The sequence below is a fragment of the Geotrypetes seraphini genome, chromosome 17 (genome assembly GCF_902459505.1).
Source record: "Geotrypetes seraphini chromosome 17, aGeoSer1.1, whole genome shotgun sequence".
Lineage (NCBI taxonomy): Eukaryota > Metazoa > Chordata > Amphibia > Gymnophiona > Dermophiidae > Geotrypetes > Geotrypetes seraphini.
The window spans coordinates 35,655,397-35,669,250 of NC_047100.1; the positions used below are offsets into that span (position 1 = coordinate 35,655,397).

The 13,854-nt window shown below is 47.8% G+C and overlaps 1 protein-coding gene across 4 annotated transcripts in view; it reads left to right on the forward strand.

Moving 5' to 3' along the window:
• PRKCD (protein kinase C delta) overlaps positions 1-13,854 on the forward strand; it is a 185,230-nt gene that overhangs the window by 98,243 nt on the left and 73,133 nt on the right. For all 4 annotated transcript variants that reach the window (XM_033926562.1, XM_033926560.1, XM_033926559.1 and 1 more), the window contains 2 exons: positions 5,379-5,578; positions 13,256-13,316. In XM_033926562.1, coding sequence (XP_033782453.1) covers positions 5,379-5,578; positions 13,256-13,316 — 261 coding nt within the window. The remainder of the gene's footprint in view (positions 1-5,378; positions 5,579-13,255; positions 13,317-13,854) is intronic.

Genomic DNA, 13,854 nt, shown 5'->3' on the forward strand with positions numbered 1-13,854 from the left:
ATGACAGTGCCAGCATCTATTAGATTTTGACCTGTCTAACTTCTGCAAACAAACTGGGGTCCAAAAAACTCTATGCAAAAGAAAAAAAACCAAGTTTGTCTCATAGATGCTAACGCTGTACATCTCATCCTCCAAGTCCAAATCCTGACTTTCAATTATATCATTATGCATATTGTAACTGGTACTGGAGTAGCTTGGTTCTCCCTTACAATAGTTGCAATGCAGTAACCATTATCTCTTTCTCTCTCCGAAAGATCCCACGTGCCTATCACAGGCCCTTTTGAATTTAGACCATGTTCTAGCTGTTTCTGAGCTTAGTACATCTATCGTTTAGAACCATTAAAAAAAAAAGTCCAAAAGAAATACGCACACAAACAAGTTCCTTTTTCCTGGAGTTTAAAATTGTAAACCACTTTGCTGTTATTGCAAAGGGCGGTGTGTAGGTACTAATAAACATAGTGCCGTACGGGACGTAGAAGCAGCCAGCATTATGTTTGTTTATTAGTACTTGGACCCCATTGATTCTGTCTGGAGTGGCAATATAGACAATTGTTAAGAACTGGAAGGATTTCGCATGGATGAATTTTCATTTTTGGTGGGAAACTGTATGTCTCTTCTATAGGTATGAAGCTAATTCAGCTGAAAGATTGGGGAATATGACCTCATTTAAGGAGGTTTGGAGCCCCTTAGAGGGTTTCATTAAGCAGTATTAGTGATGGAATGATTGGCCTGCCAGACAAATAGGGGGTAGGGTGGGGGTTTGGGTTAGGGAGGGTGGGTGGGTTGGGTAGATAATGGTATGTTTCTGTTAAGAATTTGCTTGTGAATGTTTACATATGTTTATAATATATTTGTGCGCTGCATTTCTCTGTAGACCAGGGGTGTCAAAGTCCCTCCTTGAGGGCCGGAATCCAGTCGGGTTTTCAGGATTTCCCCAATGAATATGCATGAGATCTGTTTGCATGCACTGCTTTCATTGTATGCTAATAGATCTCATATATATTCATTGGGGAAATTCTGAAAACCCGACTGGATTCCGGCTCTCGAGGAGGGACTTTGACACCCTCCTGTAGAATGTAATAATTTAATAAAGATTGAACTTAAAAAAACAACCAAGGTGTCAGAATTTCACAATCACTATGATTGCTTAGTGTCTACCCCCAGCTTTAACACAGGCCTAGAGTTGCCAGATTTCCTCTTTGAAAAAAGAGATGCCTGCCTCTGGCTCGAAGACCGCATTATCTTTGATGTTTGAAAGATAAAACTCGGAAAAACCTTTTTCCACCCGATAGCTTCACAACTCTGTCATGCGTGCCTAGTTACTGCTTCTCTTCTGAGTTGTGTTCCTAGCCAACCGGAAAGGTTTAAATGGTCCCAGGCAGCGTTTGGCAGGGCTCCTGCCTCCTGCATTGCTACCTGCAACTTGGTTGTAGAAGCAGTGACTTTGAACCTAAGCAGATGAGAGGAGACAGAGGTCAGTATATACGACAGACAATTCTCAGGTGGCTATTTCTGAACCTTTTAGAATTGTTTTTTTTGGCAAACTGATTTATGCTTGCCTGTCAAACATCTAATTTATAAGCCTGCATTTGGCAGGCATTCCCTAATAAAGGAATATGGAGGTAAAATTCTTCTCTTGTGTTTGGACAGCGTCTAATATTGAGCTGCGTGCAAGCAAGAAGCTGCTGCTGGGTGAATGTAAACTCTGGATTTCAGCTCATTATTTCTGCAAAGGTGTTCAGTGGCTTATTTTCGGCAGTGCAGCTGTGCTTGATGGCGAATGAAGGAGTTGGCCGATGGTATTTTGAAGTTGTTGGAAGGAGGACCTTGGTGCAGAGCCAATGTATGGTGGGCAAGAAGGGCACCAAGCCAGCTGAATGGAGGGAGGGGTTTCCAGTCAGCCCAGTAGCCCGTTCTCACGGTGGCCAGTCCAGGTCCCTAGTACCTGGCCAAAACCCAAGGAGTAGCAACATTCCCTGCTATCGATCCAGGGCAAGCAGGAAGTGACATCAGAGGAAGAGCTGATGCTGGCGCGACAGCAAGTTGGACGTTGCTGCTCGTGCCAGGAACGTTACAGAGTTATGTGGGAAGGGGAGCGGAGTGCATGCGGCAGGAGTGGGTGGGGAAGAAGTGTGTAGAGGTGGGGGGGCAGAGAAGAGGGTGGGGAAGGGGCGCCACCACCCCAGATGCCTCTCTCCCTCGCTACACCACTGGCCTCAAGGTATATAAAGTCAGTTTTGGAGTGGGGGAGTGCCCAGTGCTCAGAGCAGCAGCCTAAGAACTGTGGAAGCCAGGGTTCAGATCCTGCTTCTGTCACTGAGACTCCTTGTGACCTTGGGCAAGTTGCGCCACCCTCCATCGTCTTGGATACAATTTAGTTCACTTGCTCAGAAAAATTACTCATCTACGCAATGGCGTATCTGGCTTGGTGGTCACCCAGGGCAGAGCACCCCCTTCCTCCAGGCACTGTGTGTGTGTGGGGGGGTGTATAGTTGTCATGGGGCTGCGTCCACCTGCACGCAGCCATCAGCTCTGCCAGTACACCTGCCCCGGAACAGGAAATTAACATCAGATGGAGTGGGGACTGGTGGAGCCAGTGGTCATGGGAATGTGAACTGTGGGCCTGTGACATTTTACACCCCCCCTGCCCCCTAATGTCCTGCATCTGGGGTGGACTGGGCTTAGGCAGACAAGCAGGAGGCAGGAAAAGAGAAGGAGAGAAAAGCAGAGCAGAGAACAGGAGAGGGGAAGAAGGAGCAACAGAAGGCAGGAGAGAGCAAGGGGCATCGGTGAGAGGTAGCGCCACCCACCCTCTGATATCATTCACCAGAGCTCCTTTTTAAAAGGGGAAGGGACAACGGCACTCAGCCGTTCGGCGTGTGTCAAAGGCGAGCGTTAAAGGTGCCTTAGCGAGAGTGCCTTTGCGAAAGGGCCTTGAGAAGGGATAAGCCACCGCTGAAGGAGAGCAGAAGGAGACCACAGCAGGCGCAGAGGACATCTACAGCAGACCGGTAAGCAGGCAGCAATGGAAGCAGCAGACAGAAGCAGGATGTTGAGCTACCCAGTTTTCTGCACCGTCTGCCATATGTATGACTACCTCCCCTCTGCGGTAGGGAGACCAAGTTCCTGGATGCTGTAGGCGATTGCTTCGTGGAACAACTTGTCAAGGAAAATACAAGAGGAAATGCAATTCTGGACTTAATTCTAAATGGACTGCGAGGACTGGCACAAGGTGTAGAAGTAGAAGGGATGTTGGGAAACAGTAATCACAACATGATCCGCTTCGACCTGGATGCAGGGGAAAAACATCGGTCCAGAACGATGGTCAAGGCACTGAATTTCCGAAAAAGGAATTACGAAGGGCTGAGACTCATGGTGGGGAAGATTAAGAAGAGGATAAGCACTGTAAAAACGCTAGAGCAAACTTGGTCCCATTTTAAGGACACAGTCACGGAGGCGCAAAATCTATCTATCTATCTATCTATATATATATATATATATGTCCTCACCTGGAGTACTACATCCAGCACTGGTTGCCATACATGAAGAAGGACACGGTACTACTCGAAAGGGTCCAGAGAAGAGCGACTAAAATGGTTAAGGGGCTGGAGGAGTTGCCGTTCAGTGAGAGATTGGAGAAACTGGGCCTCTTCTCCCTTGAAAAGAGGATACTGAGAGGGGACATGATCGAAACATTCAAAATACTGATGGGAATAGACTTAGCATATAAAGACAGATTGTTCACTCTCTCCAAGGTAGGGAGAACGAGAGGGCACTCTAAGGTTAAAAGGGGATAGATTCCGTACAAACGTAAGGAAGTTCTTCTTCATCCAGAGAGTGGTGGAAAGCTGGAACGCTCTTCCGGAGGCTCCAGGGATTCAAGACAAAGTTGGACAAGTTCCTGCTAAACTGGAACGTACGAAGGTGAGGCTGGACTCATTTAGAGCACTGATCTTTGACCTGGGGGCCACCGCATGAGCGGACTGCTGGGCACGATGGTCTGACCCAGCAGCGGCAATTCTTATGTTCATATGACTGCCTCTACTGCCCTACCTTTGCTATATTAAAGCATGTATCTGGTTCAAACACACCTTGAACCTGAATATGGCAAAGTGAGTAATTAAATCTCAGAGCACTGCATGTTGTTTCTTTGAATGGGAATAATATTAATGTTCCCAGTACTTGTGTAATATCGTACCTGTACCTCTCTTGAGCTTTTGGTTTTTAATTTAAAATAAATAAATAAAATTATGTTTACACACCAAACTCAAAAAGCCAGAATACAACAGCAGAATGCACAAGGACATCCATGTTAACCCTTCACAGAGACCTAAGAGACCCAATCCCCCCACCAAAAGACTCTCCCTACCCGAACCCCCCACCCCAGCACTTGTTTTTTAATTTAATTTTGCTGAAAATGCTGCCACTTATACTTCATTGAAACCTATTAGAAATGCATCTTCCTGTTACTTTTGGGCAGGTGCAATAATTGGTATGTTTCTCACTTGTTTGAGTTTTCTTTTTGTTAATTAATATTTGTATGAAGATTTTGGGAATTGTATACTAAACCACACTATTAGATTTCATCTGCCATCTGGATGCCCGGTCTTCCAGTTTCCTAAGGTCTTCCTAAGTCCATAGCCTGCACAGTTTTCGAAGGGACATGCTCAGGAACAGCTTGAAAGGACCCCTGAGGAAGGCTAGATCAAACCAAAATATGGCCCATGTAGGGTCTGGTCATTGTTTATGCAGTGCTATCGTTATACTGTTGAAATTAATTTGACTTTTAGTCTGTTGTGATACATTTTATTTGTCTTATACACCAATAAACTACAATTTTAAACTCTTGGAAGTCCAAGATCTGGTTCAACATTTCTTTTCTTCAAATAAGATCATCATACATATATCTATAACAGTAATGCACTTAAAGGTATTTTCACCAATTGCTCATCGACTATAACCAGGGACAATAGCACAATTTCAAAGAAATAATTCACATACCATATCAAGTAGGCGTCAATGAATAGCTTAGCTTTAAGCAGTTTTTTAAAGGTAGTATGTTCAACACATAATCTTAAACTTAAAATGCAGTAAGTGCGACAATTTACCATACTAATAAACATTCCCCTTTCTATTCGAAAGTTTTAAAATTCAAGAAATAAAAGTGAAAGTAGAATGGAAAGATGCGTCTCAATCGTTATAGCTACTGGTATTAATAGTTTAGCCATTATTTGATTGCTACTTTTTCTAACGTTTTGCCCTCTCCCCTAGAAAGTTCAAAGTATTTCTTTATTGGTTTATCTTAGTAAAAGGTTGTTCGGTTGATTATTTTGGGGTGGAACCAGATGGTTAACTTTCTGCTTTGTGTGACATTTTAGAGAGAGGGAAGACATTGGTGCAGAAGAAGCCTACCATGTATCCTGACTGGAAGTCTTCATTTGATGCTCACATCTACGAAGGACGCGTAATCCAAATTGTTCTGATGAAGGCAGCCGAGGATCCTTTGTCAGAAGTGACAGTAGGAGTGTCTGTCCTGGCAGAAAGATGCAAGAAGGGCAATGGGAAAGCAGAATTTTGGGTAAGAGCAAAGAATAATCGGTTACCTTTTGTTTTATGTTTAGATGTTTTTATTAGAGAGGTCAGTACAACAGAGCATCGCATAGAATGAGTGGGGATAAAATTTGGGCAACGTATCGTAATTATTTATTTAAATCAGTGGTGCACAAATTGGGAAGCATGAATGATCCTGCACGAGAGCACAAATTGGAAAACAAAACTAAAAAATAGCATTGAATGGAAATGTTCCCAGAAAACGTGGTGCAAAGATCCATCAAATAAAGTGTAAATTGTTGGGTGTGGTGCAACCAGCTCTTGGATAGAATTGCATTGTCCTAATTGGTCCTGAGTTTAAATGAGAGTTGGGCCCAGCCCACCCCCTCCCCATACCTTTAGAATTATTGGAAGAAAGAGAGGTGCCCAGTCTCTCCTGCTCCTGAGGCCTCCCATGATCGTCTTCTGGAGCAGGAGAAAGCCCAAAGTCCTGCTCCTGCCACTCCACCGCAATACTGGATGTAGGCCATGCCCCGATGGATACATCATCTGATGCACGGGAAGGGGCCTAAGGCACTGATTGACTGAGGCGCCTCGGGCTTCTCCATTGGGAGGGGCCTGTGGCACATCAGCCAATCTGGGACTTCCTTAGGGAAGAGTCTAAGGAAGTCCCTGATTAGCCAAAACAATTAACATTTCCTTTTATAAATAATTGCATGAGAAGTCAACATCGGTAAATTAGTGATAATCTACTTATTTGAAGTTGGTGCAGAATTATTTTTCATGTCCATTTCATGGTGAGCAAAAGTTTCATTTTTGCACATTTTGCTTTGGTTGTAAGTCACCACACTGTAACAAGAAACAGCAGAAGATCCCCTATGACCTACAGCGGAAGTGAGAGAAAATGTTTAGCTGGCAGCCCAGTGAGTAGCAAGAATGTGTGAACACTGTGAAAATTGCTTTTTTTTTTTTTTAAAAAGGAAGGGAAAATAGGTTTGCAAACTAATTTGAGGCTGCAGGAGGTTCTACAACCTGAGTCTGTGGCAAATCCCCAGAAGATTCACATAAATCTATCTCAAATATAATCCACAGACTAACCTAAAAGATTTTGCTACTCGCATTTAAAACATGTCTCTCTCTCACTTTCCCCCCTATCTCGACCAACTTCTGATTCCCTATGAGGGGTGTTCAATAATTTATCTACCTGAGTATAAAAGAAAGTAGCAAGCATGTTGAAACAAGTCTGCATGTTGTGACATGTCTCGAGATTACTCGTGCACAGTTGCGGCTCAGTGCGAGTCTAACATTCCAAGAGACTGGATGTCAGGAGAGTTCTTTGTCCTCCTTTAGCACTCTCTTTATTCCAAAGACCTACAAAGAGACATAAATACGTTCGAGGAATGGGCCGCAAAATGGCAAATGAGATTCAATGTGGATAAGTGCAAGGTGATGCATGTCGGGAACCAAAATCATATGCACGAATACAGGATGTCCGGTGCTATACTCGGAGAAAACCCCCAGGAAAGAGACTTGGGAGTACTTGTGGACAAGTTGATGAAACCGTCCACGCAATGTGCAGCGGCGGCGAAAAGGGCGAACAGAATGCTAGGCTGTATGCTTTCTATTGCAAGATGATTTTTTTTTTTTTTTTAATTTTATGTTAAAATGTTTTTTATTGTGTGTCTTATGTATGTATGTTTATCCCAGGACAAGCAGGCAGGTATTCTCACTAGTGGGTGATGTCATCAGACAGAGCCCCGGTACGGACGTCTCACAAGCACGTGTTGCTTGTAGAAACTTAAAAGTTTCTAGATGCCCGCACCGCGCATGCGCCGGTGCCTTCCCGCCCGGAGGTCCGGGCGTGTCTCCTCAGTTCTTTTCTTTCCGCGGAGCTGAGAAGTTCAACTTCATCATGCGCTAGCTGAATTCAGTTAAATTTGCCTTCCTTGTCCGCGTTTTCGCTTTCTTTTAATTACAGTTAACAGTACTTTTCTTTTTCAGTAAAAAAAAAAAAAAAAAAAGAAGATTATTTCCTCCGGCGGGTCGAACGGGCCGGCCACGTGGCTCAGGCCCACTGGCTTCGACCTCGCGGCGGAGATTTTCCGGCCTATGTCCCGGCCAATCACCGGGTTTAAAAAGTGCAGCAAGTGCCAACGCGCGATTTCACTCACAGACCCTCACCGGCGCTGTTTGCAGTGTTTGGGCCCTGACCACATTCCGAAATCGTGCAGGCCTTGCTCGACCCTTACGGCACGCTCATTCAAGCGGCGTTGCCTATTGTGGGAATCGATGTTCAAGATGGACGCAGCTAAGGATCCCTCAGCCTCCACTTCATCTGATACCTCCCCGGTTCGGGCGAAACCGGTATCGACCCCTCCTGCATCGAGTGTGGTGAAACCGGCATCGTTCATCCCGACACCATCCACGAGCTCGACGTCGGTGCCTGCCCCGGTCTCCTCGGTTCAGGTACCTCTTCCTTCCACAGTGCCACCAGTGGTCATCAAAGTGCCGAAAGCTACTAAGCAGAAGCACTCGACCTCGAAGGAGCGCGATGACCGTGCAGGAGGACCCCCTTTCGGTGCGGATCCCTCCTTATCGGCTTCGCTACGGTCCATGCTGGAAGCTCAATTCGTTGAGCTCATGCAGACCATCGGACCCGGGCTCATCGCTGCCATACAGGGTGACCTCCCGGTACCGGTCCAAAGGGGCGGTCCGCCCCCTCCCCCTCCTCCACGCCGTTCGACCTCGAAAACCGACGAGGACGAACGGGGGAGGGCGGCGATGCCCATGCGGCAAGCCTCGCTTACCGATATGCCGCCATTAGAGCCCATTACGCCTCCGCGCCAACATGGGACCAGACCTCCGATCGATACTCAAAGCCCTGGGCATAGTCAGGAATAGTTCTTCCGTACTCCTTACCAGACTTGGGTAGCATCGCAAGAAGCCGCATCGCAACCCCAGTTGCGATCCACCGCTTCCAGCCCTATCCACCACTTGGGGGCCTCGGGAGACCATGCGATGCACAGACGATCCCGATCCCCGTCCCGCCACCGAGACGGGCACCGATCAAGACACTCATCCTGGCACTCTTCACGCCATTCGGAGGTGTCACCGCAGAAAAAACTGCAACGTATGGGATACTCCTCATCAGAGGTGTCCCCTCCGGAGGGACCGGAGTACGAGGAGACACCCGTACCCGATTCTCCTTGCCACTCCCCGATGTCCATGGACCCGGAGGCCTCCTCCTCCTCCAGCCCGTCCCACAGACCGACGCTGGCGGATCAATTGTCTTTCTCATCATTCCTCCGACAAATGGCGGATGATCTGGATGTGACCCTTGACACGGGCTCCCGATACTCCAAAGAGTATCTGGACACCATGCATTTACCTAACCCTCCAACGGAGTTGCTTCGGCTCCCCCTGCATAAATTGCTGGATCAGACCTTCATGCAGTGTTTCGAAAAACCGTACTCCATACCGGCGATTCCCAGCAAACTCGATGCTCGATACCGCATCGTGCACCATAAAGGGTTTGAGGGCCCTCAACTCTCCCACCAATCCCTACTGGTCGAGTCCTCTCTTAAACGCTCTCATCCCTCCCAGGTCTACGCCTCTGTACCGCCGGGCCGAGAGGGGAGAACGATGGACAAATTTGGTAGAAAATTCTATCAAAACTCCATGATGGCGTCACGGGTGCTGAACTACAATTTCTTTTTCTCTTCCTATCTGGAGTTCTTCTTGCCGGTGCTCCGCAAGTTCACTCCGTTCATAGACACCCAAGCTCGATTCGAGTTCGAGGAAGTGGTAGCCTCCCTCTCCCAATTACACCTCCAGCTGATGCAATCCTCCTTCGATGCATTCGAACTCTCGGCACGTGCTGCCGCAAGCGCGGTAGCCATGCGTCGCCTGGCATGGCTCCGTACAATCGATATGGATCCCAACCTCCAGGACAGACTCGCCAACGTACCATGTGCGGGAGCTGACCTGTTCGATGAGTCTATCGAAACTGTTACCAAGAAGCTGTCGGATCATGAAAAATCTTTTCAATCCATCCTGCGGCCCAAACCCAAACCTCAACAGTCTCGACCTTCCAGGCCACCCCTGATTTACCAGCGGCGTTACATGCCCAGACAAACGCCTGCTGCGAGACAACCTGCGAAGAGACAACCTCCCCAGAAGTCTCAGCAAAAACCTCAGCCACCGGCTACACCTAAGGCTCCCCAGCCCTTTTGACTCCCCTCCCGGGAGCATAACCGACACCGTTCTGCACTCAGCCTCTCCCATAGGGGGCCGCCTCCATCTTTTTTACCATCGATGGGAGGCCATAACCACGGACCTATGGGTCCTTACCATCATAAGAGAAGGATACTCTCTTCAATTCCATCGGGTCCCCCCGGACCATCCTCCAAGAGAGTATCCTTCAAGCTCGACGCAGACCGCCCTTCTTCTTCAGGAAGTCCAAACCTTACTTCAGCTTCGGGCTGTCGAGCCGGTCCCGTCAGACCAATTGAACCGAGGGTTTTACTCCCGGTACTTCCTCGTCCCGAAGAAAACGGGCGACCTGCGACCCATTTTAGACCTTCGGGCCCTCAACAAGTTTCTGGTCAAAGAGAAGTTTCGCATGTTGACTTTGGCTTCTCTATACCCCCTCCTCGAGCAGAACGACTGGTTATGCTCCCTGGATCTCAAGGAGGCCTACACTCACATCCCCATTCACCCGGCCTCCCGAAAGTTCCTCAGATTTCGGGTGGGAAATCTGCACCTACAGTATCGAGTGCTACCATTCGGCCTATCTTCGTCCCCCAGAGTCTTCACAAAGTGCCTGGTGGTAGTGGCCGCGGCACTCCGGGACAGGGGTCTACAGGTGTTCCCATACCTCGACGACTGGCTCATCAAGGCCCCGTCAGCCCCAGAGGTCACTTCGGCGACCTTGGCTACAACCTACTTCCTCCAGAATTTGGGCTTCGAGATCAACTTTTCCAAGTCTCATCTACAACCCACCCAGTCCCTCCCCTTCATCGGAGCGGTCCTGGACACCACCCGACTCCGAGCATTCCTGCCTCTGCAACGCATGGAGTCTCTTCTTCATCTCTGCCAGTCGGTGTCTTCTCGCCAAACCCTACCGGCGAGACAACTGATGGTGCTCCTGGGCCATATGGCCTCCACAGTACATGTGACACCCTTTGCCAGACTCCATCTCAGGATCCCCCAGTGGACCCTGGCATCACAGTGGAATCAGACGTCCGATCCACTATCCAAACACATCTTAGTCACACCTGCTCTTCGGCAGTCTCTACTTTGGTGGATGACCTCTTCGAATCTATCCAGAGGTTTGCTGATGCACTCTCCCCCCCATCAGAAAGTTCTCACAACCGATTCGTCGAATTATGCATGGGGGGCCCACCTGGATGGTCTCCGCACCCAAGGATTCTGGACCAGTGCGGAAAGACTACACCAAATCAATCTACTGGAACTCAGAGCCATCTTCAATGCGCTCCAAGCTTTCCAACACCTACTTCACGACATGGTGATCCTCATTCGCACAGACAATCAGGCCGCCATGTATTATATCAACAAGCAAGGAGGCACGGGCTCGGCCCTCCTTTGCCAGGAAGCTCTACGAGTCTGGGACTGGGCGGTGCGCCACAACGCCTTCCTCAGAGCAGTCTACATTCAGGGGGAGAACAACGTCTTAGCAGACAAACTGAGTCGTCTACTACAACCGCACGAATGGACTCTCCATTCCAGCCCCCTTCACCAAATCTTCACACAGTGGGGGACGCCTCAGATAGACCTCTTTGCGGCTCCCCACAACTCCAAACTGCCTCAGTTTTGCTCCAGGATCTACACCCCTCATCGCCTCGAGGCAGATGCTTTTCTACTGAACTGGGGGAAACGATTTCTATATGCGTTCCCACCATTCCCGCTGATCCAGAAGACTCTGGTCAAGCTGAAACTCGAACAGGCCACCATGATTCTAATAGCTCCTCGGTGGCCCAGACAACCTTGGTTCTCCCTCCTACTTCAACTCAGCAGCAGGGAACCAGTACCACTTCCAGTGTTTCCTTCACTACTTACTCAACATCAAGGATCACTGCTTCATCCCAACCTGCAGTCTCTCCACCTGACAGCTTGGTTCCTCTCAACGTAACCCCTCACCAATTCTCTCAAGAAGTGAGGGAGGTCTTGGAAGCTTCCAGGAAGCCCGCCACTCGACAATGCTACTCCCAGAAATGGACTAGATTCTCCTCATGGTGTGTTTCTAAATCAAAGGAACCTCAGCGAGCTTCCTTATCCTCCGTGCTGGACTATCTCCTACACCTATCTCAATCCGGGCTCAAGTCTACATCCATACGAGTCCACCTGAGCGCTATTGCGGCGTTCCACCAGCCCCTACAAGGGAAACCCCTCTCGGCCCATCCGGTGGTCGCCAGATTTATGAAAGGACTCTTCCATGTTAACCCTCCTCTCAAACCACCCCCAGTAGTTTGGGACCTCAATGTAGTCCTTTCCCGTCTCATGAAGCCCCCGTTTGAACCACTCAACAGGGCCCCTCTTAAGTATCTCACCTGGAAAGTGCTTTTCCTGGTAGCCCTTACGTCCGCTCGCAGAGTCAGCGAACTCCAGGCATTGATGGCGGATCCACCATTCACAGTATTCCATCATGACAAGGTGGTCCTCCGCACTCACCCGAAATTCCTGCCTAAGGTGGTCTCAGAATTTCATCTCAACCAATCCATTGTACTTCCAGTATTCTTCCCTAAGCCCCATTCTCACCACGGAGAATCGGCCCTTCACACTCTAGACTGTAAACGTGCGTTGGCTTTCTACCTGGATCGCACCAAGCCACACAGAACCACTCCTCAACTTTTTGTCTCCTTCGACCCTAATAAGTTGGGAAGACCCGTATCAAAGCGCACCATCTCTAATTGGATGGCGGCTTGTATCTCTTTCTGCTATGCCCAGGCTGGATTATCACTTCCTTGTAAGGTCACAGCCCATAAGGTCAGAGCAATGGCAGCCTCAGTAGCATTCCTCAGATCAACACCAATCGAGGAAATTTGTAAGGGTTCACACATTCACCTCACATTATTGTCTGGATACTCTCTCCAGACGGGATGGACAGTTTGGCCAAACAGTATTGAAAAATTTATTCTCTTAAGTCGCCAACTCCCCCTCCATCCCACTGAGGTTAGCTTGGAGGTCACCCACTAGTGAGAATACCTGCCTGCTTGTCCTGGGATAAAGCAATGTTACTTACCGTAACAGTTGTTATCCAGGGACAGCAGGCAGCTATTCTCACGTCCCACCCACCTCCCCTGGGTTGGCTTCTCAGGCTAGCTACCTGAACTGAGGAGACACGCCCGGACCTCCGGGCGGGAAGGCACCGGCGCATGCGCGGTGCGGGCATCTAGAAACTTTTAAGTTTCTACAAGCAACACGTGCTTGTGAGACGTCCGTACCGGGGCTCTGTCTGATGACATCACCCACTAGTGAGAATAGCTGCCTGCTGTCCCTGGATAACAACTGTTACGGTAAGTAACATTGCTATATTGTAAACTGCCTTGGATGATTTCGTAAAGGCAGTATGTAAACTCTTTAAAAATAATTAAATAGTTTAATTACTTAAAATATCTGTCAGGAAAAACTGCATGCCTGGAAAACTAGTGACCGCTTTCTCTCCTATCTCCTTTTTTCCCCTCAGCTTGATCTACAGCCTCAAGGGAAAGTTCTAATGTCTGTGCAGTTCTTCCTGGAAGACACAGGTAGGAGAACTATCTCTGAGATCTACTGTACTTTGCTGTTTAAGTTCTTATAAGACACGGTAGGAGATCCAGGGGTTGTTGGATTTAGTGTTAATCTTTGTATGTGTCAAGTTAGGAAAAAAAACTTGTATCCTAAACTTGTACTGAAATTATGGCAAATTCAATGCAAATCGTAACCTGTTTAACCTATAACCCATTCTGAGCTCTATGGAGCCAACCAGATAGAAAATGAATTAAATAAATAAAAATCCAGTGGATGAATCTTCATTGATCAGACTGGATGATCTTTAGATCTCGCCAGTTGGATTTCCTGCTTAAAAAAGAAGCTCAGATTTGAGAGCATCTTGTCCCTTTTTTTTGGGCTTGTTTGGTTTCTTACTGGCTATCATCTTTATTGATTTATTTTTGTCAGTAAACTCAATTGCATGTTTTGGTTAGTTTTTTTATTTTGGTTGTTTTTTTTTTTTTTTAATCAAAAAGAGAGGTAGAAACCCTGCTTTTTGATGACAGGTTGTGACATTGATACACTGTTTGCGGC